Raw genomic sequence first — 26,113 nt, 5'->3', positions numbered from 1 at the left:
CGGACACAAAGAGCCATGGCGGACACCAGTCCATTTGTACCGAACTTTCCAAAAGGTCCCACCCCTGGTTTCTTCCTTAAATAGTTCGGGCAGAAAGAAGAAGTTGGTGGGACAGGCATAATAACGTGGCTTCCCAAAGGCCAGCCCGGCTGCCTAGACACGGAGCAGCACTTATCTGCCTCGGCCATGGTGAGGCCCAGGTGCTCAGGGTGTCTGGGGTCAGGAAGACAAACAGTAGCACCTCCTCTCTGTGTGTGGCTTTGCCCTCCCAAGGCATTTTGTGCATCTATCTCTTGCCATGCAAGGTGAGGGGGCCCAGAGACACTGAGTGACTTGCTTAAGGTCACACAGCAGGTTACTGAGGGAGCCAGATTAGAATCTGGTTCCCTGACACCCGCCCATGACTTTGCACAAGCTCACACCGGCCCTAACGCTGTCCCTTTTCCTAGAGGTGAGGCCGCCTGGGAACCTCCAGAGCAAAGCAAATCTGGGGGGTGCTTCAGAGGTGTTCAGAGGGGACAATTGGCTTTCTCTTCCAGGAGAAAACCCTGAAGCTTGTAAGAACATTTCCTGGTGAGTCCTAAACGTGGGGTAAACCTCCAAAGCAAGCCGAACCTCCACACAGAGCCACCAGGAGAGCAGGAAGGGCTTGTAAAAGTACTTTGCTTTGTTTCTTCCACTCTTGTCCTAACTTACTCAGCTTCCCCAATGACCCTCATTTTAAGAGCAGAATCTGGTCTTATCATGCCCCTCAGTAGGTGCCAGCTCCATGTATATATGGATGGATGGATGGATAGGTGAGTGGATGGGTGGGTGGAGGGAGGGATGGATGAAGGGATAGATGGAGGGAGGGATGGATGGATGGAGGGATGGATGGGTGAGTGGATGGGTGGGTGGAGGGAGGGATGGATGGAGGGATAGATGAATGGAGGGATGGATGGATGGGTGGAAGGATGGATGAAGGGATGGAGGGGTGGATGGAGGGGTGGATGAATGGAGGGATGGGATGGAAGAGTGGGTGGGTGGGTGGACGGGTGGGCAGAGAGTCACTCTTGCTTTCCTGCCCGGTGTTCAGTATGTTCACATGTATTTTCTTGTCTGTTCCTCATCTTAATTTCCTTTAGAAGCCTAATTCACTCCATTTGTGGTTAAAGTGAGGCCCAGGAGTCAAACATCTTTAGTTCACAGAGCTGGTTAGGTGGGAGAAGTGAATGCAAACCCAGATATTCTCACCCTCAGACCCAGGCCAACAGGAAAGGCGGGCAGGTGGGCAGGTGGGCAGGGGGAGGGCTATTAACTTCTTGTGGACATGTCCTGTGCATGGTTCCAGTTCACCATCACTGCGAGTCCATTTCACAGTTGAGAGAACCAAGGCTTAGTGAGGCTGGGTATTGAGCAGCATTGAAAAGACCTCACAGCTGATGGAAGCAAAGGGGTGGGACTTGAGTCTGGGTCCACTGGGTTCCAAAGTCCACCCCCTTGGCCCTTTGGGACCAAGCCATCTGTCTGCTCAAGTATGAGGTGTTACAAAGTAGCGATGAATGGCCAGGTGTTTGCTGAACACTTGTTTCAGCCCTGCCCTGTGCCAGGCTATGGGGACCACAGATCCCGTATCACACAAGCTCTACCCTGGAAGCTTCCAGTCAGCAGGTGGGAAAGGAGATAGGAAAACACGGAACAGACAATGATCAGGCAAGGGCACACAGGGAAACTTCACTGTCCACCCAAGTAGAGGCCCAGTGAGTGGTGGGACGGGGGAGGATGTTGACGGGCAGGTGGGCGCCCCCTCCTCTGCTATTTCAGGACAAACTAACTCAGTCCTTCCTGGCCAATGCCTGACATTCCACCACTGTCGCGTCCGTCCTCGCACTTTTACTCCTACTAAGAACTGAGATGCACATGTAAAGTAGTGCTACGATGGCGTTAGTGTTTCACCTGTTAGTAGAAATCTCTTTACCGGCTAGAGAACTTCCAGACAGCAAGTTTTCATGGAAGGTGGCGGGGGAGGCAGAAACAGCTAGAACGTAAGGTAGATGCCCCGGATGCAAATGTCGAGTGAAGCTAATCCACACCCACTGCTCTGGAGTGACAGAAAGCCCAGGAAGCGCTGGGGCCTGGACCCTGACCCCTGACACTTCTGAAGTCACTCCTAAAAGATGGGTGGCTGCAAAGAGGCCCCTGGTTCTCTGAAACACTTGAGTTGCCTGGCTTCCCTTAGACGTACTTGCGGAAGCTGTAAAAGCCCTGCAGGTGGTGGTCACTGTACACACAGAGGCCACTCGCTCGGGCCTGATGCTGGCGTGATGCCCTCACCCCTACACACCCATTTCCTTCATCTTCCCCTTCTCCTGCCTCCAACACCCTGTGTTTTAAATCTTTCCCCCATCTCTGTCAACACTTCTCCCCTAGTCCCACTTCCCCTGTGTGCTCCTGTGTCCCCTTCCCACAGGCAGGCCCGCCCTGTGTGCTCCTGTGTGCCGGAGAGGCAGCACAGTACCTCCACCTCCTCAGGAAAAGGAGTCCCCCTCTTTCCCTTTCCTTGGCCTCGCTGGCCTGTCCCAGGTCGCCGCATTATCAAGGCCCTGACCTTGGGCAGGTGTCTCAAGGCCTCCGTCCTCCTGGCAGGCTGGATAGCCGCATCCCTCACCCACCAGCGCGGTCCCTTCAGAAGCACCAGTGTTGTCAGGGCACTTCCTGCTCCAGGTCTGTTCGTCCTTCCCCAGGGCAACAGCCACTACTGATAAGAAGAATGAATCAGCTTCTTAGCAGAGTTCTCTGGGAGCGAGGGGTTGCAGAAAACAATGGTTCTGACTTGTGAGTTGATGTCACTCAATCCCTGTAGCAAATTATAACTGTCGGTCTTTACCCAGTGCTTTTTCTATCTGGACGCAGTGATGGCTCTGCCCCAGAAATACCCCCTTCTGTCAGCAGGCAACACTACGACTCCCACTCTGATAGCGGCTCCCACCTGGCTTCTCCCCAACAACCCTGAGCAGTCCTCCTCCAGCAGCCGGGCGCCCTCCGGTCAAGCCTATTCTGACAGCGGCCCCCTGGACGTAGCGTTGGACCCCATGGGCTAAAGCCTCGGTTCCCCAGGTCGCCCCCACCCCACCCTTTAGATGCCACCTGCATGTCCAGGTGGTCCCCGAGGCTGGTGACCCAGTGGGGATGGAGGTGGGCTGCTCCCAGAACGCTTCTTGGGCTCTGTTAACTTGCTGGAGTGGCTCGCAGAGTAAGAGGCAAACATCTTACATAGAAGGTCACCAATTTCATAGAAAATGATAGAAGTCGGGGACAGCCAGATGGAAGAGGCGCACAGCACAAGGTATGGGGAGAGGCAGGGAGGGGAGAGCCTGCCCACCCTGTTTGCGTACCTCACTCTCCCTCAAACTCCACGTGCTTACCAACCCAAGAGCTCTCTGAACCCTGTCCTTTGGGTCTTTATGGAGGCATCACCAGTGGGTATGATTGATTAAATCTTCATGGTGACTGATTCACCCTCCAGCCCCCCTCCCCACCACCCCTCGGCCTGACGTGGTTGGTTCCCCTGGCAACCAGCCCCCCCCCCAAGTCCTGTATAAACTCTGGTGTGGTTGAAAGGGGCTCATTGTGAGTATCAGGACATCCCATGAGTTTGGGGAGCTCTGTGCCTGGAACTGGGATGGAGACCAAACGTGTATTTCTTACTAGAAATCATGATTAACACAGTTACGATGCTGTTGAGTGCTTTCCATGCACAGGCCACACTGTCCCCTGCCCTGCACATATTCACTCCTCAATCCTCCAGCAATTGTGCAACAGCTGTTCCCATTTTGCACACAAAGAAACCGAAGCACAGAGAAGTTCAGTAGCTTGTGTGACGTGCAAAGTGATGGACACAGAAGAGCGCTGTAGGACAACCCGCCTTCCGAAGCACATGCTCTCAGGACAGGTTTGCTGTGACCAGCACAGAAGGCTCACCACAACCCAGTACTGTCTCCCTGGTATGACAGCAACAGTTCGCTTTGCCCATCCCAACCTTGACATTAATAATAACAACCGTTCCTCACCTTTTTGTGGACTTAACACACTGTGGTCCAAAGACAGGTTAAGTCTCATTCTAGTCAGTTGGTGAGCAGGTCATACCCAAGAGTAGCACTGCAAATGTCCCGTGTGGCCCTCAGAAGCAACCTGGATGACTGCAACCTGCTCCTATATACAGACATGTACTGCCCAGGTCAACTCATCTTTCCTCTTTGGTGTTAAAGTTCCCCCAGTCCAGTGGCAATGACCCTCTGCGCCAACCAGACTCACCGTGCTAACCCATGAGGTGGGGCTCTGTTTCTTAATCACAAGTGGATCTATCAGCTTCCACTACGGGGCCTAAAACCACAGACCTCAGAGTGGGAGATCTGCTTGGGCAAGAAGAAACCCTAACCGAGCTCAACAGGCCAGCCTCTAGAAAGCCAGGGGGTTGGCCCAGGTGGTCGGGGACAGGCAGGAAGTGGGGTGGAGCTGCCCCTGAAATGTGCCAGAAGGTCACTCTCTGTGGGGGCCAGGCCATATCATTCACCACTGTCTGATGGCTCCTTTTCCTTTTCTTTTTCCCTTTCCTTTCCTTCTTTCCTTTCCTCCTTTCCTTTCCTTTCCTTTCCTTTCCTTTCCTTTCCTTTCCTTTCCTTTCCTTTCCTTTCCTTTTCTTTCCTCCCTTTCCCTTTCCCTTTCCCTTTTCTTTCTCTCTCTCTCTCTTTCTTTGGCAGCCAGCAGAAAAAAAACGCCATCACATACATGTGTCAGCGTCACCACCTTCAAAAGGTGCAAATGAGTGAAACAGTAGCCAGAGTTCCCAGGTGTCTAACTGGCACCATAAAGGCACCCAGTGTCTCTTCTGCTGGTTCTCTGCACCCCCTGCCACACACATCTGGCCTCTGAGGGTCCCTGGGAAGCTACATGGCAACCAGACACTGCAAAGCCTTCTTTGCACTCCCGGCAGCAAGGGGAGGATGTGGCAGGTGGTCATGCTCGTTCAGAGTGGTGGCTGCCCCTCCATGCAGTTCCCATACTCAACAGAGGGCAGGCTTGCAGTTCAGGGCTGTCTGTCCTCATGGCATGACCAGTCTGAGCTATCGGTTCCGTGCTTTGCAAAGAAACCCTTAACGAGGAACCAGAGGGCAACCCAAGCACACAGAAACACAGATGTGGCTGACGTGAGCCTTTCTCACTCGAAGCAAATGGAGCCAGGCCACAGATGGGGCTGACCACCCGGGTTCAGGGGATCCCCTCATCTCCCTCCTTTGTCTGAGCATGTGGGGAATCCCATCAAAAGGCCACAGTTCCAGGTCTGGGCCTTCCCCTTGCCCACTTCCTTGCAAGCTGACCCCTGCTGCAGCCACCACAGCCACAGGGGGCCTCAGAAGATCGGTGGTTCCTTCCTCCCTTCAGGGACTGCAAGGAGGGCATCTATGTCAGATGGGATTTACCCAGAGCCTGGAACCCTCTGGGTAGGCCCATTTCACTCTTCTGTTTGGCTTAATCTTGCAGGAGGATTAATAATAATAATAATAATAATAATTATTATTATTATTATATTATTATTATTATAAACGTGATTATAACCCTCTCTTGTGTTCCAGGTACTGCCCTAAATACTTTAGGCCCATGAGAGACACCATGATCCTCCCCACCGTAGAGGCCTGGAGAGGCTAAGCGAGGCCTAGAGAGGTCACACAGGTAGTAGAAGGCAGAGCAAGATTCAGACACAGGTGGTTTGACCTCCATAGCCTGTGTTCAACCACCACGTCAAGGAGGCAGGTACAGAATGAGGAAGAGTGAGCAAAAAGATCAGAGCAGCAAATCGACATGGCAAAGAAACACCTTAGCTGGTACTTTCTTGGTGTTCTAGGTTCAGGGGTCTGAGGTCTGGGGAGCAGTGGAGTAATATAAAGAAAGAGCAAAGTAAAAAACATGCAAACTTATAAGTGACATCTCTGTAGTCACAGCCAACGGGACAGGAATCATGACTGGAAGAGTTACAGCAGGCGAAGAATTTTGGTTTGAGTTTTCATGGTCTTCTCAGCAAGCTGAGCACTGCGTGTTTAAAAGTTTAAAAGTGGAAAATGAGATTTGACCATGTGGTCCTGGGAGGTAGACATGAACCGGAGGAAGCGAGCTACCTCCATTCCCGAGTGTCCTGGTCTGTCACTTGGGCTCCTGATTGGAAATGAGACACGGCAACCAAACACAATATCCTGGCTTCAGGGATCCCTGGGCGGCGCAGTGGTTTAGTGCCTGCCCTTGGCCCAGGGTGCGATCCTGGAGACCCGGGATCGAATCTCACGTCGGGCTCCTGGTGCATGGAGCTTGCTTCTCCCTCTGCCTATGTCTCTGCCTCTCTCTCTCTGTGTGTGTGACTATCACAAATAAATAAAAATAAAAAAAAATATCCTGGTTTCACCGGGTAGGAGTTGTGCATGCTTTCTGACCAATCCCAAAAGGCCAGGGGGTGTAACTGGGTTGGAAAGACGTAGAAGTGATTACCCTGACATCTAAGATGGGGAAGTGGGAAAGAAGCATGGGGGCAAAAGAAAGCAGATCTTGTAGACATCCTCCCTGTCCAGCCTGGTTCCGGTTTCTTCCAAGAAGCCTCCCATATCAGCCTGCCCTTGAACAAAGCTCTCTCTTTGCACTTCTAGAGCACCTGTTGATGTGCAATGTGCTCAGCACGTCACCACCGCTCACCTTTAGCTATTTGCCTGAAGCTGGTGTTGAAATTTTTTTTGTTTGTGAAGAAATTATTTTTTTAAAATTTTTATTTATTTATGATAGTCACAGAGAGAGAGGCAGAGACATAGGCAGAGGGAGAAGCAGGCTCCATGCACCGGGAGCCCGACGTGGGATTCGATCCCGGGTCTCCAGGATCGTGCCCTGGGCTAAAGGCAGGCGCCAAACCGCTGCGCCACCCAGGGATCCCTGGTGTTGAAATTTAAGAGCACAGTTGGCCCTCGGGTTTCTGAATGGACTGTAGGTAGCTAGGCCCTGGGCAGGCAGACCTGTGAATCCGGCTGATGGCCAACCATGCACCTGGTAAGCATGCCTGAGAAAGCGTCCAGGTTCTTGGAGAGCAGGAGGCGCCCTACAGAATCCCCCCTGCAGTCATTGGAGGGCGCTGTCTATTGGTTTCGGAAACCTATAACCCTCCTCCTTCGTTGAGATCCCTACATGCTCTTCCCCGCTGGACGCTGCAGGACAGAGGTTGATGGCGTTTGCCATCTAACCCCACACACGCTTCCCCTCTGGCCTCCCAGTGGGTCACCAGCATCCGAGTCCTCCGCTTCTGCCCGCGCACACGCCTGGACTACATTTCCCAGTCTCCCCTGCAGCTGGGCGTGGCCACGCGACAGGGCTCGAGCCAATGGCATGCAAGCACGGGCGACACGCTCACTTCCGGGCAGGCCGCGGTGAGACCCGCCCTCAGACTTCCGGCCTGCCGTCGGCCGGCCTCCCCTCGGAAGCGGGCGTCGCCTGCTCGCCGCTGGGCGCCTGCGCCGGCCGGGCCGGGGGGCTCCGTGCTGCCGAGGGCCGAGGGCCGAGGGCCGAGGGGCCCGCACAGGAGCGGGGCGCGAGCCTCCCCTGGGCTTGAGCCCTGGCACTCTCGCTGCTGTGGCCGCCGGCTCGTGGTCCCGCTCCAGCTCGCACCGCGCGGCTCTCCACGCCGGGTCGCCCGGCACCGCGACTGCTCGTTGTCCGCCCCGCCCCGGGAGGTGAGCTCGGGGCGCGGGGCGGGGCCGCGGGGCGGGGGTGGGGGCGGGGCCGCGGGGCGGGGCGGGGCGGGGCCGCGGGGCCCTGACGGCAGGGAAGCCAAGCCCCCGTCCCCCGTTTGTGCCGCAGGGACCCTCCACTCGGGGCTCTGATGCCCACTGCTCGCCCACGGGACCAGCCCGAGCCCTCTCCGTCTCCCTCTCCTGACGCCCCCCGTGGTCCTGCCCGCCGGTCGGCGTGGCCCGGGTCCCTCCCACCTCCGCCTCCGCCTCCACCTCCACCTCCACCTCCACCGTGACCCCTGACCCGTGACCCCTGACCCCTGCCCGGCTCCACGGGCAGCCTCGGGCCGGGGCTGCTTCCTCTGCGCGTCCTCCCGGCGGCGTCGGGCACAGGTGCTTCCTAGAAACAGCTGCTCCAAGATACTTCATAAATGTCTCTAAAGCATCTATGACATTATATCATGTTCTACAAATACATAATATTTATGAAATGCTGAATACGTGTTTTGTTGTCTTCTTTAACTCTTTTCGCTCCATTCTTTTTAAAGATTTTATCTATTTATTCATGAGAGACACAGCGAGAGGCAGAGACACGGGCCGAGGGAGAAGCTCCCTGTGGGGAGCCCCATGTGGGACCTGATCCCGGGACTCCAGGACCGCGCCCTGGGCTGAAGGCGGCGCTCAACCTCTGAGCCACCCAGGCGACCCCGCTCTACTTCTAACTAAGGATAAAAAGCTTCCCACAACCCCATGGGTTTATCAGAGGGCCTAAGCTGATGCCTGGATTGATCTGTAGGTTCTCCTAACTTCTAGGCTTCTTGGATCTTAACACCTTAATACCCGTAAGGGGCCTGGACCCTTTCATTGTGCATCAGTACAAATCTGCCCTTGACCGGAGGCCTCACAACATTTTCCCACCAGTGCCCAGGCCTGCTCCTGGCAGCCCTGTGCACACCCAGGGTTTCTGTCTTCCAAAGCGCTTGCCCGTTTGACCTTTGCAAAGGCCCCGTGACTCAGGCAGGACAGTGATAGTCACTATGTGCACGTAACCCACAAGAAAAGAGGCTCAGGGAAGGTGACCAACTTGTGCTTGCGTGTGTGCTGGGCTGTCTCTAGGACCAAGGACCCAGACAATTCCTCTCGTTCTCCCCCCTTTCTCCAGCCTGAGCTAACAAAAAGACACCTCACAGAGACCAACAGGAAGCCAGGCCAACACGCCGGGACATGGCAGGTGATGGAAGCTCGCACCGACTTGACTGGTAAACTGAGTTTACAACAGACCTGGCCAGATAACTTCAGGGGACTGAACATTTGTCCCTCTTCTAATTTTAAACCCCTCTGGCCTGATGGGAGTGTCTGTGGTTACAGGGTGTAGCAGCTGCTGCTGCTGCTACTGTGTGGTCAGGGCCACCACAGGAAGACAGGTACTTACTTGATTTTTCTTCTTTAACCGTGTATTCAAGCACTTTGGACGAGCTCTCATTCGGGGAAGGGAAGTGGACACAGAGCACCAGATGCTTCAAGCTGCTATCCTGACAGACCAGGAATGTCTGCAACGGAAGAAGGGCGGGGGAGCTCCATGAACCAAAGATTTGGGTGGAGGTTAGAAAGACAGCAGTGGGTTGGAAGTCATCCAGAACGTTCCAGAAACAAGGAGGCAGGGTGGGGAACGGCATTCTGCCTAAGAGTCCTGTGTCACCTGGCCCATGTCCCCCCTGGCTCCTGAGTCCCAGTTTCTCATCTGGCTACAGAGGGGTCCACTTAAATCAATGCTTCCCAAAGAATTCTGTGTTGCAGACACAGAGTTTGGAGGAGTGTTTAAAACGCGGGTTCCTGGGCCCCACCCCTGGGATGCTGGGTGGGTTGGTGGGGCCCCAGGATCAGGGGATTCTGATACGGGCGGTGGTCCTGCCTCTGCTCTTAGAAAAGCTCTAAGGCACAGGGAGTCATATTGATTTTCCACTTGCACCCCAGCACGTATGCTTACCTCCACCCTCGTCCCAACCTGGGATCTAAGCCTCTCCCACTCAGGCCCCTAGTGCCTGGCCAGAGCTTGGAAAACCGGGACTCTGCCCAAACTTCTGAGGTGAGGCTGGGGAGCCACTAGGGCAGCCCCACTGATGTGGCCCGGGCATGAGAGGCTCTGGAGAAGCACCGCGGTGGCCCTTGGTTCCCCCCCCCCCCCATAGCACACTGCCCTCCCAGTGATGCTTCCTGTTCTCTGCCATTGTTCCTGAGGACTGTTATTATCACGTGGCTACATTATTAGAGTTGTTAATACAACATAATAACATTATTGCCTCCCTTGTCTGCCTCCTGCCTTAACCCTGGGTGATGATAGATCCCGTGATCTCACGTAGTTCTTTTATTAAAGCTATGGGGGGATATTATTATCCCCATTTTATATGTAGAGAGAGGCAGTAACACCCAAGGTCACTAGGCTAGTTAGTAAGTGCTGGAGCTGGGATTTGAGCTCAGGCCCTGTGACCCGGATCCGGGCCCTCCATCACCCCCAGACCCCCGGTGCTCTGCTCAGCCCTGAAAGACCACATCTCCTTGGAGCGCAGTGACATCTTGAGCCCATTGGTCACTGAGCTGTGGTTGAAAGTTTACAGCCCCCCCCCTCCTGGAGCAGGGCAGGGTGGAGAGGGTGTGAGAACCTAGAGCAGATAGGAGGACGAGGGAGCACGGGGCAAAGGGGAGGGGTAGGTTTCTGGGGGTGGAAATGCAGGTGCGATGCTGCCTACAGATACATCCCCACCTGGAAGGTGGCCCTCCCTAGGGGACCCGACAGGAGGCCAGCTCACCTCTAGAAGCCTCCTTGGCCCCTGCCCACAGAGAGGATGCCTGAGGCCTCGGCCCAGCTGGCCCTACCCCAAGCTGTGGCCATCACTGAACTGACACGTTCACCCAAACCCGGTCTGACCCCAGGAACATGCTGTCCTCCAAAGGAAAAGAGGTCACCTGGCCTCTTCCTCGGAGGTGCAAGGTCAGGCTGCCTGCTGCCCACCAGGCCGCTGGGAACTAGCAGCGTGTGAGGCCAGGAGAGGGCGCATCTGGGCATGGGGGGGGGGGTGAGTGCGGTGTCATGAAAAGATGTGGTTTTTGTCCCCGGTTCCTGGCACAGAGCTTCAGAAATCCTTGGAATTTCCTGAGCGATAAGTGTTTTTTATTATTTATAATGAGTTGCTTTAGACCATACCTGGGTTCACACTGCTATGACTCATGGGGGGCCTGCTATGACTCATGGGGGGTGGCCACAGCAAAGGGGGGACCGGGAACACACAAGAGGGTTGGACTGCCAGCTCTACCTCGGCCTTGGGGCCGGGAGAGCCATGCACGTGGGATGCCACCATGTAGGTCTGCTGCGTCAGGAGGGGGCCTCAGTGGAAGCTGGGGCTCAGTGTGCTTGGAGATGCCTGGGTGGTGAGCCCCTGGAGGTGCCTGCACTCCGCAGTGCAGGATGTGGGGGCCTGCTCCCCTCGCCACCGGACCCCCCTCATCCCCCCTATTTGTCAGCTCTGTGGCTCGGTCCTTCAGAATAATGGGGTCGGGAGATCTGCGGTCCCACCTGGAACTCTGGGAGCAGGGCCTGGGGGAGGCCTGAACGGGAGCCAGTGGCGTCCCAGGAAGGCCAACAGAGCAGACCCAGACCCCTGATCCTGAGCCAGGATGGGCGCTGAGGCCAGTGCTCCAAACTGCAACCAAAATTGGGCGGTTTCTGCCTTTGTAGGGAAAGCACCCCCTTTACACGTTGTGGTGCGTGTGGGGGGCCACGTGCCCGGGCGGGTCCCAGTGCAGAGGTCCTCAAGTGGCCCAGAGCTGCCTTTCTCCATTCTCTGGTGTCAGGAATGGCACAGTTTTCAAACTACAGGTCATGACCCATGAATGCGAATGCCTCCGACTAGGTTTATTCTTTCAGACTAAAATGTAAGAGAACAGAAGAGAAGAAGGATGCCTGCGGGACGGACGGACTCTGTCAGAGAGGAAAGGAGAGGGAGACAGAGACCTACGAAGGGCCTGGGCCCCAGTCTAATGAGTAAGTGTCTTATTTCTTACTCCACTGGCGGGGCCTCCTCCCTCCACCGTCGGAGCCGCACTGCTCTCCCCGACGGGCAGCGATGAGCACTCACTGGCCCGGGCAGGGGCCTCCTGGACGCCGTCCTGCAAACTGATGGGCCCTCTCACAGCCCCACGCGCTGATTTCTGGGTTTCCTCACTCTGCTGACATGTCGGCCCTCGCGTGCCACTGAGAGAAAGGAGAGGAGGCGGGAGCCTGCGGGCAGGGCCCTCTCCAGCTGGCAGGACCTGTGGCCTGTCACAACCTGTATTTCTCTCGGGCTCCCAGAGGGCCCTGGGCAGCCAGCTGGGAGCTCCTCGGCCCTGGGTCACTGTGGGGCCTCCCTGAGCCTTCTGCTCTCATTTGTCACCAGACCACCCAGCAGACACAAGAAAGGAAGTAATTGCAACACCACACAGGAAGCCCCCGGTGGGATAATCAGGTCCAAACAGATGCCCCCTCAAGAATCATTCTCCGTGTGCCCCCCACCCCCCACAGCCGGGCTGTCTGTCAGTCTCCGGGTCTCAGGTTCCACGGGGAACTGGGGGTCAGTGTGCCACATGCATGGGGTTACCGGGGATCTCCTGGGCAGTGGTTCAACGATGGGAGGAGCTGGGACAGAACAGTGCCTCACACCTGTGCTCTCTGTGGCCTCCCGCCCTCCCACCACCTCCCTCCTCACTCTCCATCCTTGACAGGTGAAGACGCGGGGCATGGGGAAGCTAGATCACCCAGGGCCGTGCACATGGGACACGGGCCCGGGTGCCACTGCGAGCAACTCGCTCCTGTACCGCTGTCATGTCTGTGTCATCTACTCACTGGGGGGCAGGGGTGTACACGGGGGGAGGGAAGCCCACCAGGCAGGGTGCTGACAGGTGCCTGGCCCCGCCTAACCCCTGTCCTGTGGCCACAGAGCCACCCGGAGCACTTCCTTGTGCTATGGCTAAGGCCTGGGGCTCTTACCTCCAAAGCAAGATAAGGCACTGGGGGGATGAGGGGGTGCAGTGAGGGGAGGCTGCGAGCTAGTGGGGGCAGGTGGAAGCTGGAGGAGACCCCTGATCCCACCTGCCCACGTAGTGGGGGGAAGGGGGTGCTGACCCCCAACGGTCTGCCCGGCCACAGTCCTATGGAACAAGTGGGTCAGTTCTGTGTTCCCCTGGGGGAGGGTTAGCTGCCCAGCCGGTCACACAGTCACATTTGGGAAACATCTGCCCTCAGCACCCCAGACGCGGTGTCACTGTGCAGCAAAGAGGACTAATGCAGTGACCCGCGGGCCTCCTCGTTGTGGCGAATCACCTCTGCTTCACTTGACAGTCCAGCCCGAGTCCAGCCAGAACAAGACCACCTGTATGACCTGCCGGTGAGACCCTCACCCCCCCACCCATGTGACCTGCCCGTGAGCCCCTCGCTCCCCATGTGACCTGCCTGTGAGCCCCTCGCCCCCTGTGTGACCTGCCCATGGGCCCCTTGCCCCCACTCCCAGGGGCCACGGCTCATCACCTAAGGAGAGGTGGGGCCTGATGGGGGTGGCAGGGGCTGCAGGGGAGCTTGGCTCCTACACCCTTGGGGGATTCCGTGTACCAGTTCCTCAAGCCACCTTGACTTCTCTTTCTCCCTTGTGCAGCTGTAGCTTTTGGGAGCTGCAGTGGGAGCCAAATCCCAGCTCCGCTACACGCCAGCCGTGGATCATGGACAAGCAGCCTTTCGTTCTCCAAGTCTCAGTTTCCTCGTGTGAGCATGAGTGTGATAATATCCACCTCCCAGAGCTGCCTGTGAGAACTGCTGACTGTGTACGGAAAGCACCTGATGCCAAGTGTGCCTTGAATAACAAACACTGATAATCTTCATTGTTCCAGTAGACTGCTACCATCTACTGAGCACAAAGCCACAGGCTAACATGTTTATAGGCGTTATCTCATTTGCTAGATAATTATTAGTGAGGTGATTATTATGTATCTTTCCCCCAAGTCAGAGATGGGAAAGAGGGACTCACAGGCCGTTCCGCTAGGTGCTAGATTAAAAATAGCCACAAATCCTTTGCAGCACCTCTCATCCAACTTCCCCAGCCCTGGATGGGGTGGCCTTCAGTCTTGTTTCCACCAAAAGAAAGTGACAGACATAGCCCTGTGGGGTTGCAAGCCTAGGCTTTGAGGCGGGTCAGCTCCCCTGAGTGCTCCAGGCCAGTTTTGGGACCATGGGTGTCACGTGAGGCCACCAGAGTGAGTCTGCTGGGGTCACGTGGCACAGCCCCAAGGGCAGGCAGCCCCGTGAGCTGCCAGTGGACTGTGGCTGTGCAGCTGACCCCAGTGAGACCAGCAGTGGAACTGCTCAGCAGAACTCAGCCCCAGCTGCTAACCCACGGAATCGCAAGCACATCCAATGGTGACCATCTGAAGCCACTGAATTTTGAAGTGATTTGTTATGCACCGTAGCTGATGATACAGCCATCAGGATGGACGTGGGCCTGATCCATTGGGGACCCCCCTCCTTCTATGAGGTGCTGAGTAGGGATCCCCAGAGCTCAGGGGCGGGGACTTGGAAGGCTGGCGATGCACCCAGTGTCCCGCTCTCCAGCCAGAGGAACCAAGACCCAGAGATGAAAGACCTCCCAGGTCACATCAATTGTGAGCTGCAGAGCTAGGACAAGAACGTAAGGCCGTGACCTTCAGGCCAGGGTTATGAGCGCCACCATACACGGCTTCCAACCCACCCGGCCCGTCGAGTGCCACCCAAGCGTGTGTCTGCCAGGCGTCAGGCAAGAGGATGTAGGTACCTTACAGCAGCCACCTCCCGGAGACTTAAAGGGTTTTACCCAATGTACAGATAAGAAAAGCAGGGGGAGAGGGAGAGGGGAACATTCAGAGTGGTGGGCCTTGGGGCCCCTCCTCAGACAACTTCAGCCCAAGTCTCTGGAGCCGGACACTCTGAGTTCAGGCCTCAGCTTGGCGACGCTGAGCTGTGCGGTCACCCTGGGGCTGCTTCTTCCTCTGGGAAAGGGGATCCTTGTAGCTCCTGCCACAGACGGTCGCTGTCAGTCAGCTCCCCAAGGACTAGTCTTTTCCATTTCTTGCCAACTGACCCCAGTTCTAGTCTGGGTGCTGATGTATCAGCCTCAGGAGGATTTCATCAAAGCCAATCAGGCTGTTCTCCTTCTTGCCATTCACCCCCTTTCCCAGCCTCCCTTGCAGCTAGGGGTGACCAAAAAGGATCTGAAAAAATAGCTGTTCCCTGATGAAAAGACTGAACCTAGGAGAAGAAAGCCTTTTGCCTGTGACCTCCTGCCTTTGAATGGGCAAGATGGCTGGAACTGCAGCTGCCGTTTTGTCACCACAAAGTGACAAATCAGGAGGACAGAAAGCCAACACTTTGAAGATGGAGGACAGAACAGTGAAAAGACCCTGGGTTCCACAGACATCACTCAGCTGCGAACCTAACCCTGGGCCCCACCGTCCAGATTTCTCATTAGGGGAGCAAAAGGAGCTCTCTGGCTGAAGCTGCCATAGGCTAGGTTTGCTGTGGCTTAACGCCGAAAGGATTCCCAGCTGACCCAGGACCTCAAAGGATTATTAGAAGAACCGCACAGGTGCCTTGAGTAGAATGCCTGCTACATAGTAAGCCCTTGGGACATGGGGTCTCCCTTCCCCAGGGCCCCTCTACCTGCCTTGAGTCCTGAGGACAGAAGCCCCCACCACGGGGTTCACGGATGGCTCCCTGAGTCGGGGGAGTGTGACGACACACCAGGCACCCGCGTCAGCAGCTCCAGACTCCAGGCCTCAGCCAGAGGGAAGGGAGAGGCCCGAGGTGGGCAGTGAGGGAACGTGAGGTGACAGGCAGCCCCCGGGGGCCTTTCTGGTACCTGCCTGTGGCCCGGCCAGGCTGACAGCAGAAGAGCCCACAGCCATGCCCCCTGTGCCACCCTCCCTCCACCACAGCTCCTAAGTGTTCCCTGGTGAACCAGGCCATCGACATGCCTCGCCATGCCCCAGGGCCCTCACTCAGCCTCCCTCCTCCGTGGGACCAGCACCGCCTGGCGCCCTGGGGAGCCGACCCCTGAGTCAGCCCGCTGCTATTCCCCCTTCCCCCCACCCCCGCCCCGTGCGCCTCCCCAGTAGCCTGCTTCAGGAACTCCCAGAAAGCAGAAGAATGCCTGCCCCACTGGACAAACCAACCGGAGATGCCCACTCTGGGGGGTCCAGGTTTCCTTGGAGCTAGGATTGTCCTGCCTGCGCCCCCCACAACGACCGTGGGGTGGAGGTCAGAGCGCTGGGTGGCACAGCAGGACACGCGGCGTCCCTCCTGGTTCCCACCCTGACTCACTGTGTCCTTGGCAGGTCACTTCCCCTCTCTGAGCTGGCTTTTCCAGTCTAGTGAGGGCGGCGGGGGGCAGGGTCCCAGGACTCCTTTTTTCTAGAAGATTCTCTCCCAGATCAGTGCCCCAGGGTCTTTCGCAGCCCCCGAGAGGCTGGCATTGAGTTTCCCGGGGAAATGCGTGCAGTCCCCGAGGCTGGAGCAGCCGGCTGTAGGAGCCTCGCCCTGTCTACCTCTGGCTGTGGTCGAGGGTGGTGGTGGGGGAGACCAACTGAGTCCCACAACAGTTGGGCCAGAATATGCTTAGGGAGAGAGTTATGCAGCCTCTGCATGCCCCTCCTCCTCTCCAAGTAAATATATAGAAACCCAGAGCTCAGCGCACGAGAAATGATTTTACTTTTACTACCCATTTTTGGGTGGGATGATCTAGAGCTGTCTGCTTGTCTATTTTGGTTATGTTAGGACTATTTTCCAGCTCCTCGAGGAGGGAAACTTTCCAATCATGCCCATCGGAGCTGGAACAGAAGTGGCTGCTGCTTCTCAGAAGCCACAAGCTCAGAGGCTGCCATGCTGCTGGAGGCAGGGGTCTGGCGGCCCCGTGGAGAGCCCCCTCCGGACCCGTGTGGCCCACCTTTCCCATGACTGTAGCATGGCACAGGGTGAAGTGTCGCCACCACCAAGGGAGTCTTTAAAACATGCCACTGCTGCCTATGCCTTCTCCAAGCCAAAAAAACCCACAAATAGCATTTCTGGGAATGAGGCCGAGACATGGTATGTACATATTTTTTCAAGCCTTTGAAGACAGTCAGTTGGTGAGTTCAAGTCACACTCTAGTGTTTAGCAGCCGTTCCACGTGGGGCAGGCTCCTTACCATCGTAGCTGAGTTTCCTCGCCGATAAAATAGGAAGCCGGCCCCCTGTTCTGCAGGGCTATTGGCAAGATGAGAGATGGTGCCCAATGCAGTGGACCAGGGAGCTGTAGGCTGCGCCCTTCTCCCTGACCCCAGTCCTTGAAGGGGCAAGAGAGGGGCTGCGCTGATGCTTTTGCCCAACTCATCTCAAACGGGATTGGCATTCCCTGGGCTCACACCTGGGGAAAGTGTCTGGAACCACTTACCCAGTGGGTCTGTATCACCACACAGGCTACCCCAGCTCCTGAGCTAGCCCCTGCTACAAAAAGGGATCTTACAGGAGACTTCTTCCATTCTCAGCTATCTTTTGTCCTCCACGCTGTGGCTTTACAGCAGTGATGAACACATTTGACACCATTTCTCTTGCTTTCTCATGTTATTCTCTAATAAGAGGAACCAGGGCTCCTTGGAGAAATGGCTGACCCAGGACCAGGGCCAGAAACAAGACAATCCTGGAGCATGCAGTGTCAGTAAGTAAGGAAGCGCTCCAAAAACCACACTCACACCCATGCAACGATGGGCAGGTGTCAGAGGGTCCCAACGAGCACCCGATGGCCAAAGCTGGAACAACGTGAGTAACCCGATAATTAAGGTACTGCTGGATCACAACCCAAAGCAGAAAAGCAGTATCCATGCGGCCCTACCCTGCTGCTACAAGTAAAGAGTGGCACGAATAAATAAATGGACAGACAAATCTCTTGTGCAGAAGAACTCCAAATAATGGACGCAGATCATCGAGGATGCTCCACTCCCTGAGGGTGGGCTGTGCCGTATAAGATGGGGGCACAGGGGGAACCTGGCAGGCAGGGGGTCGGCCAGGGGCCCCAAGTCAACATGAGCGTGGAGCAGTAAGTCACACAGGTAGTCGGCACCTCTGATGCCAGGTGATGAGCACAGCACTTTACTGCTGGGGTCTTCCTCCCCCAAACTGCGAACTCTGGTCTAACCATCAATAAATCCCACTGAAGGACCCCTCCCCCCGACAAAAGTACCTCACAATACCTCTATTCCTCCAAACCGTCAAGGCCATCGAAACACAAAACAAGTCTGAGAAACTGTCACAGTCAGGAGGGGCCCGAGGGGCCGCGATGACGACATGCAAGATGTGCCCTGCATGAGAGGCAGCCACAGGGAGAGGCCATGAGGGAGGAGCTACGGGTTCTCCTTGACACAGGTGCGTCACCGTGGCCTCAGTGACTGTGACAAACGTATCCTACCAGCGTGAGGTGCCCGCAGCCAGAATCAGGTGAGGGGTGTCTGGGAACTCCCTCAATTATCTTTGCAACTTTGCTGTAAATCTAACGTTTCTACAATCAAACTTTAAAAACAAAAACAAAACAAAACCCCACCGTTTCGGTGCGGAATGAATAAAGGTGGCTGTTTGACTGCCTTGCTTCTGGACACACAAAGATCAAACGTGGGCCAGTATGTTCCCAAACCTTATCAGAGAAGCAGGCTGCAGGGAGGGAGGTGGGATGGGGTTGGTCACAGAGATACTAGGGGGACAAAGGAGCTGGACGCCTGGTCCCCTGACCATTTGCCTCCCCATCCGGCGGGGCGGGGGCTGTCCAGGCCAAGGGCGTCCAAGGTGAAGGCCTCGCAGCTCTTCCAGCCCGGGGGCCGCCGCAGCGTGTGCAACTTGAGAAGCGAGACCAGCAGGGCACTGGCTGAGCTTCAGGCCGCTGGCTGTGCGGGACGAGGCTGCCGGCTAAGGGCCCCCCCAGGGGCACAGCCTGCGGGCACTGCTCTCGCTGGCAAGGGAGTGAGCCTCTCTGTACCTCTGCGTCCTCGGCCGTCTGTGAGGACCCGAGCAACACCCACCACCTGACAGAAATCGCTGCGGGTGGAGAAGACCACAAGTACAGCTCTGGGTGGACGCTGGCCAACTGTTCTCAGCAGAGCGGGCACGGAAGGCTCTGTTTCTGCCTGAAAACAGGCGTGAGGAGTCGGGGTGAGGGCAGAGGGCAGGGAAGGCCACACAGGGTTTGTCTGCCGTGGTGCTGGGTCCCCTGCTCCTAAGGGTGGCCCGGCCCCTCAGAGCCGCAGAGCTGCTCTCGCTCCCAGAACACAGGTGTCACTTTAAGGAAGCTTCCTATTGGCCATGCTCAGCTCCCAGGTGGTGGGGACCCGCTTCCTGTGCTCCCCAGAAGCAGCCCTATGCTCCCTGCCACCCTTCATTTGTTCTAAGGGGCCATCGGAGCCAGGCCCGCTGCATCCCCGCGCCTGTGACGTCCCTGACCTGCTGGGTCCCTGACCTGCCGCGTCCCCAGACCTGCTGTGTCCCCAGACCCTCCACATCCTCAGACCCGTTGCATCCCCAGACACACACATGCAGTGGCTCTGCCCTCCAGCAACTCCAGTATCCCCGTCACGCTGCCTTCCAGCCCCATGTGCCCAGCCCAGCTCGGCCCACCTCTGGGGCTTGGCCCGCCCCCATCCACCCCCCAATAGATCCTCTCAGCTCCCTCATCCCAGTCCTGCCCCCACCCCTGCCCCAAGCTACAGGACCCAGCTCATCATCTGCCTCCTCCAGGAAGTCTGCCCACATCACCCCAGAACTCGGCATCTCTCGGGCCAGAGTCAGATCTTCTCACACTCAGGGTAGAGACAAGGGATGACAACGAGAGTCCTCACAATCCACAGCCTTGAACCGTCTTTCTAGCCTTGGGGGTGGGATGGCCTGGAGATGCATGCTCCTCGCTGGCTCCCAGAGCACCCGGCTCCACTCACACCTGGGGCAGCCTGCATGGTCACAAGCGTTTACTAGCTGCCTCCACTCCCTGTCTTACTTCCCCTGCCAGCTTCCTGGGCTCACCTCCCAAATAAACCACGTGAACTCAAATCCTCATCTGGGGTCCGCTTTGAGGGCACACCTCCTGGCCTCAGCCTCATTACCTGTGAGCTGGGGGCAAGAGCGCCGTCAGCCTCAGGATTCTCACAAGGACTCGGGGGGTGACCCCAGGCATCACCCGGCATTCTCACAGAGAGGCACAGTTTAGGGGGGGCTTACATTCAACTCTCTGAAGAGGGCAGAGCGGTTGAGGACTCAGCCGGCCCAGCCTGCCCTGGAGATGCACTTGCCTCCCCCGAGAGGCCCACCCACATTCACGCCCATGTCCAGGCCACACCCTCCAGGTGGCCAGGAAAGGCCCAGAGAATGGCCACCCTCGCATCACAAGCTTGCACGCGGGTCTGTTTCTGAGCTGTACCCCCGACGTGGGGGGAAGCAGATGCCCTGAGAACCTAGCAGGGAGGTGGGTGGCACGCTGGTGCTGCAAGCCTGGATCACCTGCCAGGACACCCGCTGGCCTGATGGCCTGAGTCCCGATTTTATTTTCCACATGTTTCATCATCTGCTCTGAAGCCCTGTCCACTCAAAACAGAAGAGCTTTTCGGGGGTGGGGCGGGGGACGAAACAACAGACCTTATTTCCTTGAGGACTGTGGCCAGCTGGCCTCCCCTGAAGCCCCCTCCCTGCTTATCCCTGCAGAGGGACCCACAGACTGGGGGGCGGCCCCTGGCACCCTATGCACAGGAGATCCCCCCTTGGGTCTTGGCCCAGCCTCTGTGGTCCCCACGCCCTGTGGTGGGGCCCCCGTGGGACAGCGAGGCCAGAACTCTGCTGGAGGTGATTCGCAGGTTCTGCAGCACGTGATCAGCACGTGATGGATTTTATCCTGTCCAAGGTCAGCGAAGCCCCTGGCCAGCTGAGCCCCATGTGTTTGGGAGCCTGGACTGTTCCCCAGCACAGTGCACACAGCCTGACACGCTGTACAGCAGGGGCCCTGGCAGAGGGCAGACAGGTAGGACCTGGGTGCTCGAACAGGTATGACCCAGCGCAGCAGCAGTGGGTGGCCTGGGCTCTAAATCCAACCCGGGCACCTGCTCACTGAGTCACCTGGGGGCAGCCACTCGACCTCTCTGTGCCTCAGTTATATCTTCTGTACGCTGGGCCTGGTTGGAAGGCCCACCTCGGCGGGTGCTGGGGGCAGTGGTGCCAACCCCTGCGCGAGCCCTCGGGGAGAGCCCGCCGTGGGCCTGGGGACACGGCTGCCGCCAGCCTGGCATTCAGCAGGTCGGGCCTGGGGACATGCTGTGCATCTGACCTGGCTCCTGTGGCAGGCGGTGTGGCCGGGGGTAGGGTGGGGGGTGGGGAGATGGACACTTGCTGCTTCAACGGGCGCCAGGCTCATGTTGGGGTGGCAGATGTTCCTGAAAGCAGAGGTGCTGTGTGCACAGCAATGAGACAGCCTGAACGCTGGGCTCCAACACGGCTCATTCTCTGTGATGTGAAGTTCACCTCAACGCAAAACCAAACCAGAAAAAGGCTTCTGGGAAGTAGGTTAGGTGGCAAACACTCTGAGAAGACTCTTTTGTCCAGCTTGATTTTTTTTTTTTACAGTCACTATATATGTTTATCGCTTTTATAATTAGACCAATTAAACATTTTTAAAAAAGGAAGTGGCATGTAAGAGAAGATGCGCAGGGTGGGGTGGGGGTGGGTGGCATCTGATGCGCTCTGACTCACATTTCACTATCTACCTACCCTTCTTCCCCCGTACTGCTCAGACAGCCTGGACCAAACCACTTTCCTTAACAGCCCCATTTCAAAGTGAGAAAAGTGAGCCTCAGAAACTCTAAACCCCCTTGGCTCAATGCAAGAGCCCCTTGTTCTCATATGTCAAATGGAAGGGTGTCAAATAATTTCTCAGGCCCCTCTGGCTCTGATGCCCTCTGCTCCCTGACGCCTGGCTGACGTCTCCAAGTGTCAATCCTGCCTCTCAGGTGCCCCAGTGCCCAGACTGGCCACGCCGGCTGCGCGGTCCGCTGTTCTCTCCAGAGCAGGAACCAGACATCTCACCTGTCTCTCACTCCCGAGTTCTGGAAAATACACCCCAGTCAAAAAGCTGACAAACCCAAGAAAGGAAAGCCAATGGGCACTGGTGGGGTGGAAGCCTGGCAGCCCCTTGCAGCTGTGCCTGCCCTATATCGGCTATGAAATAAAAAGACCCCAACTCACCCCAGCCGCCTCTTGCTGCAGGATCCTGGCTGCCTCCATCCGGCCCAGACCCAGTTGCAGCCACACCGGGCATGTTTTGATGAGCTTCTCCAGGACACTAATACCTCGCAGGGGAAGGCAGTTCTTCGGGCTGACTGGCAGACAAGGCCCCATGACATCCTCCTCCTCCTCTTCCTCTCCCTCTTCTTTGCCAACACCTGGAACAGGACTGACAACAAAATCAAATGATCAGCCTGTCCTGCAGGCAGCCTGACTGCCGTGCACATGCAGCGGAGAGTCAATTCAACCGTGTTTGTTCATTTAGCATCTGTGAAGCCAGAGGCCCTCTGGAATTAAAACATATGCAACCATAGGGTGCTTATGATGGAATGGGTTGGATACACACAGAAACAACCAGCTGAGGCACAGGCTGAAATAAAACATAATAAGGATTGTTAAGATAATAAGAATTAACCAGAAGTGGTCAATTCTACCCCAAGGTGTCTTCAGGGAAACACAGGGGGCATTTGGGCAGAGCTCTGGGGAGGATTTTTTAAAAAAACTTTTAAATTGAAGTGCAATTTACAGTGAGATGTACGAGCTGTTAGTACACACATCTAGACAGACTCTTAGATATGTCTATACCCGCATAACTGCCAACCAGGTGGACATGTGCTGTCCAAGGATGTAGCCACTAGCCATGCGGCACCAGAAGGCTTCCTGAGAATCTTTAAACCTCCCACCTGGTGGGGGGTCTCTCCCAGGAGCAGCCTGGATTCTTGGGGCAGCTGGGAGTGACAGCTCCCATTTCCTCTCTGCCCAACCAGGTTCAGCCCTCGGTGAGTCCTTTCTCATCTGTACAACGGCCAGGGGGTGGCCTGGAAGATCCCTCCGTTCACTGGGTAGCCCTAGGCACAGCCTGGGTCCTGGGGACAAAGGTCCTCATTTTCTCCTTAGGATTAAGGCCATGATCAAACAGACCAACAGGCTCTTGGGGGAAGGTGGGGGTCTGTCTCTTATTCACTCACAATATGAACATTTCCTGCAGATATTGTTCTAGGAACAGGCTTAGAGCAGAGAACAAGAGTAAGAACCAAACTGAACCAAACCAAGACAACAAACCTCATCTCTAGGAGAGGGGTCAGATAACAGACGGAACGAGTGAACTAGAGCAGGTTGGGTTGTGCTGAGCCGTAGCAAGGATGCAGCCATCTGGGAAAGAGCAGAGGACTTTGAACTACCCCACCTGGGGCAACCTCGAGGAAGCCTGGGGGCTGGCAGGTGTTGGGGATGGGGCTGGGGCTGAGGGTGGGGGTGGGGGTGGGGGCGAGGGGAGGCTGGAAGGGGCAGGGTGGGGATCCCTCTAGGGATTCTGGAGCCCCTGACAGCGTCGATCCTAAATCCATGTATGAAGAGCTTCCCTGGGCTTCCAGGGAGGGACCGGACCACAAGAACACGCAAGCTTCCTCAGCAGGAAATGGGCCCACCAAGACCTTGTGGGGCCTGGGTGGCTCCTGAGCCACGGAAAGTCTGCAAAGATCCACAGATATGAAGCTGCTCCCTGCCCCCAGCTCCCTGGAAGTCCCCCCTGCATCCTGGGGACAGGACAACCAAGGAGAAACCCTGTCCAGGCTCTGGTGTCACGTGGACTGTACCACCTCCCTTGGGATCACGTCCCCTCCTGCTCTAAAACTTTCCATGTCTCCCACTGCCTAAAGTATCCCATCTGGTCTCCTAAGATGGAAAAACATTCACTTTCTGAGCCCTCCCCCCACATCGTAAGCTCCCCGACAAGAGGCTGCCCTCCACCACCTCAGTAGAACCTGCACGTGCCCACCTGGCGCTCCGGCCAGCGGCCCTGTCCACCTCTGATACCTTCAGGTTCCCTGTTCCCTCCTCCTGACATTTTGTCCAATGGGCAGGCACACGTTTAGTGGATTGGACCAAGAAAGCAAGTACCATAAAAGGAAAGATGGGTGATTTAAACTAATTAAATCTGTACCCATCAAAACTCCTCATGAAGAAAAGGAACACTCGAACCAGACTGGGAGAAAATACATGCGAAGCGTACATCTAACGGAGAACAAATAAGTTCATGTTTAAAAATGGGCAAAAGGTTTGAGAACACCTCCACGAAGACGTATCAGTGACCAGTAAGCAGGTGAACGACATCATTAGTCACTAAGGACATGCAAATTAAAACCACAATGAGATACCTCGATGCAAACTCCAGAATGGCTGAAATTAAAAAAGACTGACAAAATCACGTGTTGGTAAAGGATGGGCAGTAAGTAGAACTGGCGCATTACCAGAGAGAATGTAAACTGGCACGACCACTTGGGGAAAGGGGCATTTTTTAGGAATGTAAGCATACACCTGCCGTAGGCCCAGCCAATCCTGCTCCTGGGAACCTACCCTAGAGAAATGAGGGTGTATGTCCACGCAAAGACCTGTGCGTGAATATTCCAGCAGCTTTACTCATCACAGCCTGAACCTGGTCCAGGAGTCCATCGGGGAGAATGGACCACAGACAGCGGTGCGTCCCCAGTAGAAGAGGAAGCGCGGATCCGCACAACTGTATGGGTGGACCTCAGAAGCCAAGTGAAAGCAGCCAGGTGCACGGAAATACATACTGTGTGAGTCCATGCGGGTGATGCTCAAGTGGTACCGTGAGACGTGTGAGTGTACATTTTATCGCATGTAAATTTACACTGAAACCATAAAAAGAATAGTAAGTAAATACCGAACTGTTTTAACTGTTTAAATAAATACTGGACATAGTCAATGATATCTATAATAAAATAGTCGTGGGTGCCCAGTCTTTGAAATGCATTCAAAAAGAAAAATGGGGGGATCCCTGGGTGGCTCAGCGGTTGGGCGCCTGCCTTCAGCCCAGGGCATGATTCTGGAGTCCCAGGATCGAGTCCCATGTCGGGCTCCCTGCGTGGAGCCTGCTTCTCCCTCTGCCTGTGTCTCTGCCTCTCTGTCTCTCTCTCTGTGTCTCTCATGAATAAATAAATAAAATCTTTAAAGAAAAAAAATAAAAAAATAAAAAAGAAAGATGGGGACGCCTGGGTGGCTCCATGGTTGAGTGTCTGCCTTTGGCTCAGGGCTTGATCCCAGGGTCCGGGGATCGAGTCCTACATTGGGGTCCCTGCATGGAGCCTGCTTTTCCCTCTGCCTGTGTCTCTGCCTCTCTCTGTGTCTCTCAGGAAAAAATAGATAAAATCTTTAAAAAAAAAAAGAAAAGAAAAGAAGGATGGATTCACAGAAAGATAGAGGGGCAGGTAGATATGTAATATATTGAATATGCAAAAGCATTCAGGGTAAGTAGTGGGTAGGTGGGTGTTCACTGCAAAATTCTTTCAATCTTCTGCATGGTTAAAATCTTTTACAGGAAGTCACCCCCATCCTTCAAGACCTGTTCAGAAGCCTGGAGTCTGAGCCCAGACCATGTGATCTCTGGCCACTTACGGTACTTCTCTGGGCTTCAGTTTAAGCGTCTGTAAAAGGGTAATAAGAACCCTCACCTGATAGGGTTGTTATAAAATTCAGCGAGACAGAGGAGGGTTGAGTGCTCGGCATAGCTCCACACGTGTTAACTCTTGTTTTTCTATCCTTCCAATCCTCCTGTTGGGATTCTTCTCACCACAACTCCTCCACTTTGTAGTGCTGATTTTGGGACTTAGCACATTAGACTAGGGTGACCAGGCAGGCGTCTGTACGTTGCACTTGGATTATGGCCGAGTCAGCCCCTGGCCCCAGAGGTAACCTGCAAGCTCACATGCCATGTGGGTCCGGCGACAGTTCCTGGCAGTTAGAGCTGACATGTCCAGGCAGGCCAGTCACGGCAGCCCCGGGACAAAGTCGGACACAGTGTCGGTTCTGGGCACTTGTACCTCTGCTTGAGCTCTGTCACCAGCCTGGGCACTTTGCAGGTGGGCTCCCAGGGAGCTCACGTGACCCAGGGCCTGGAGTTGGCAAGGATTCAGGGGTCAGAGGGGCTGGCCCTGCCGCCCTTCTTGGGCCCGGTCAGAGCAGGTGTGCTCCTCCATCACCTTGTTCCTTCAGGGTCTAGTGCTCTTGTGACTCGGAGC

The 26,113-nt window shown here is 55.9% G+C and overlaps 1 protein-coding gene and 1 long non-coding RNA gene across 4 annotated transcripts in view; one reads left to right on the top strand and one right to left on the bottom strand.

Moving 5' to 3' along the window:
* The window catches only part of RIN3 (Ras and Rab interactor 3), a 104,216-nt gene that overhangs the window by 49,786 nt on the left and 28,317 nt on the right, over nt 1-26,113 (bottom strand). The window contains 2 exon segments of the mRNA XM_025467797.3: nt 9,172-9,289; nt 22,038-22,245. Coding sequence (XP_025323582.3) covers nt 9,172-9,289; nt 22,038-22,245 — 326 coding nt within the window.
* LOC112672693 (uncharacterized) lies at nt 7,436-13,646 on the top strand. Of its 3 annotated transcripts, none has more exons than XR_003144427.3 (5): nt 7,436-7,739; nt 8,902-9,341; nt 11,662-11,778; nt 13,018-13,159; nt 13,424-13,646. It is a non-coding gene; the product is annotated as an uncharacterized LOC112672693 (long non-coding RNA). The 3 variants fall into 3 exon arrangements; XR_004818207.2 differs by having other exon boundaries at nt 7,438-7,739; nt 8,902-8,998; XR_007412639.1 differs by having other exon boundaries at nt 8,902-11,778.

The sequence above is a fragment of the Canis lupus genome, chromosome 8 (assembly GCF_003254725.2).
Source record: "Canis lupus dingo isolate Sandy chromosome 8, ASM325472v2, whole genome shotgun sequence".
NCBI classification, from domain to species: domain Eukaryota; kingdom Metazoa; phylum Chordata; class Mammalia; order Carnivora; family Canidae; genus Canis; species Canis lupus.
This window is presented reverse-complemented; position numbering and strand designations above follow the sequence as displayed.